General features: G+C 34.8%; 1 protein-coding gene across 1 annotated transcript in view; it reads right to left on the reverse strand.

Moving 5' to 3' along the window:
* The window catches only part of LOC122263193 (ubiquitin carboxy-terminal hydrolase L5), an 18,093-nt gene that overhangs the window by 12,741 nt on the left and 2,852 nt on the right, over positions 1-2,500 (reverse strand). Inside the window, 3 exon segments of the mRNA XM_086555710.1 lie at positions 516-703; positions 944-1,049; positions 2,049-2,112. Coding sequence (XP_086411836.1) covers positions 516-703; positions 944-1,049; positions 2,049-2,112 — 358 coding nt within the window.

Genomic DNA, 2,500 nt, shown 5'->3' on the forward strand with positions numbered 1-2,500 from the left:
CAGAAATAAGATAATCATTTGAGTTACATCTTCAAAAATGGTAGCAGTAAAATTACATGTACTACTTCATTACCCTTATATTATAAAATGTTTCAATTAGGAAACAACACAGCTTAGAAACATTTCATTTCCTTAAAAATACTAGTAATACAAAAATAAAATCATTAATATGCAATACAGAACAAATTTAATTCAAACCACAATTTGTGTCTGTGTCTGTGTCTGCATATCAATCTAGTCTAGTCTGAGTCTTTCTTTATAGTAGGTGTATCTGTTTGTTAGAGCAAAGAAGGATGAAAGTAGGATGAGGGGTTGAGAGTGCTAAGTTTGCCAACTTGTGTGTTCTGAGGAGTCTTCCTGTGTTTAAATGTTTCTTCATGTTGTGTATTTCTAACATGTCCCTACAGCATGTTCTAGTCAAGTATGGATCCAGTAGCTGTATCACTATTACAGTGGTATCATAAAATTAAGAGGTCATTACTAGCATCAACATAAACAGAAATTCTAAATCTTACCTAGCAAACGAATTATGAACGTTCCGAATTGTATCTGAATTGGAAAGAGCTAAGCCTTTCATGTGAGCATCGAAGGTCTGTGTGAATTCCTTAAATTCTGATAGAGTTGGACCTAGTTGTACATCTTGATGCTTGGTGTTTAACAATATGGAGAGGATTGCTTGTGTTGCACACGCATTGTTTATCATCTGGAAGAAGCAAAACATTATAAAAAATCATGTCTTATTATAAAAATATTTTCAATAATCAGCCTTACTGTTTCAGGTTATCTTCTGATTTAGCTGTAACAAAAGACAAAGATTCACAAGATTTGAAAAAGAGCATAAAATAACAAATTATTTAGCACTAAAATTTTCTTCAAATTTGACACTAAGTTTACAATAATAAATATTTAACCTATCAATGCACAAACATGAAAAAAAGATTACCTGTTTAGCAAAGAATATCTTATCTAGACGATTATCCTGGACAACTGTGCCGGAGGGTTGCTCTTCCTGTTGCCACTTAAACAGGAAGATCAAACCATGCACTGGCCTGCAATCAGAAGTTTATCATCCATCTCAAACAAATGAGTAACCACAGATAAGTTCATGTTTTTTTGTATTTTCTTAACCCATTGCGGACAGGGGATAGATTTGCTTGCCAGTCTCCAGCATGGGTTTTATTTCAGAGTGAAGCAGCTTCACACACTGACTTTTCCCACTCTCTTGCAGTCATTGTATAACTAGAGCCATTTTTGTGTTTTATTTTGTTTAGAGACTTATATGTCATATGATAGGCTCTATGAATACTGCAGTTGACTAAAATTGTAGAATAGAATCCATATCAGCTCAGTGTGATAGAAGTATTGCTGTTTTATGGGAGGAGAACAATTTTATTTTTTTCATTCATTATGAATGAATACAAAATATGTAACCATCCACATTGAAGATAACATGAGGAGGTAGGGAAGAGGAAGGAAACTTGTGCTTATAACTGTGAGTGCCAGAGTAAAAGGCATCCCTACTGGCACAGGGGCACATTTTAGACACAGGGCATGGTTTGAGTCACTTTCCTCTTCTCATTCTATACATCCTTCATCAGCGGTACTTTAGAGCAAGAGGTCGGCAACATGCTGTGTGCCATCGCTTTATAAAGATAGTGCTTGCTAGAGACTGTGGATGGGTGCCTTTCATGGCTCTCTCTCCTACTGGTGCTAGATGAAAGTGGTGCCATCTAGGTTTTGGCTGTTCGGTTTCATATTACAGTAATTACAGTAATTATAGTAATTATGACTGCAATTGTCATCAACACTCACTTCTTACTCATAGCACAATAAAATCGCACAGTGATCCAAAATCCCCAAACATCATGTTCTTCATGACACCCACCGTCAGGCCAAAGCTCCTGCGTCATATATGTCATGATGCCCGTTCGCAATGGGTATATAGAAATATCATATCACATTACTTTTTCTCACATTATCTTTGGAATAAAAACAAATACCAGAATACTGTGCAGACATTGAAGTAGACACAATCTTATATCACTTACTTGAGCTTGGCAAATGATTCTTCATCAAGACTCCATAATTCTTCAACCTGGACACCTTTAACCCCTGAAAAACAAATAAAAAAGTTATATTTAAGTACAAAAATAACACTACTGCATGAAGCACTTTCCATTAATACTTACAAGGTAATAAAGATAAAAGATCATGCTTATACAGATTAATACACTAATTAAACCCAAGGGAATAGTGGCCTTTACTTTGAATAGATTGTTTTTTAAACCTAACAATGCTGTTTTTCCCTTTGCCTTCATGTCTGCTCCTTTATACAATATACTCAATAAAGTATGGTTTAATATAACTATGTTGAAGTTAACTATTCCACATACTGGTGCTTTCCAGTTTCAGCAAATTTATTGGGTATCAATAGATATTACAGCTAATAATATCAAATGCTGTCAACACATATCTAATTTACTTGCAGCTGTTCTGATAG

The sequence above is a fragment of the Penaeus japonicus genome, unplaced genomic scaffold (assembly GCF_977035675.1).
Source record: "Penaeus japonicus unplaced genomic scaffold, GWHDUDI00000001_assembly GWHDUDI00000031, whole genome shotgun sequence".
Taxonomy (NCBI): domain Eukaryota; kingdom Metazoa; phylum Arthropoda; class Malacostraca; order Decapoda; family Penaeidae; genus Penaeus; species Penaeus japonicus.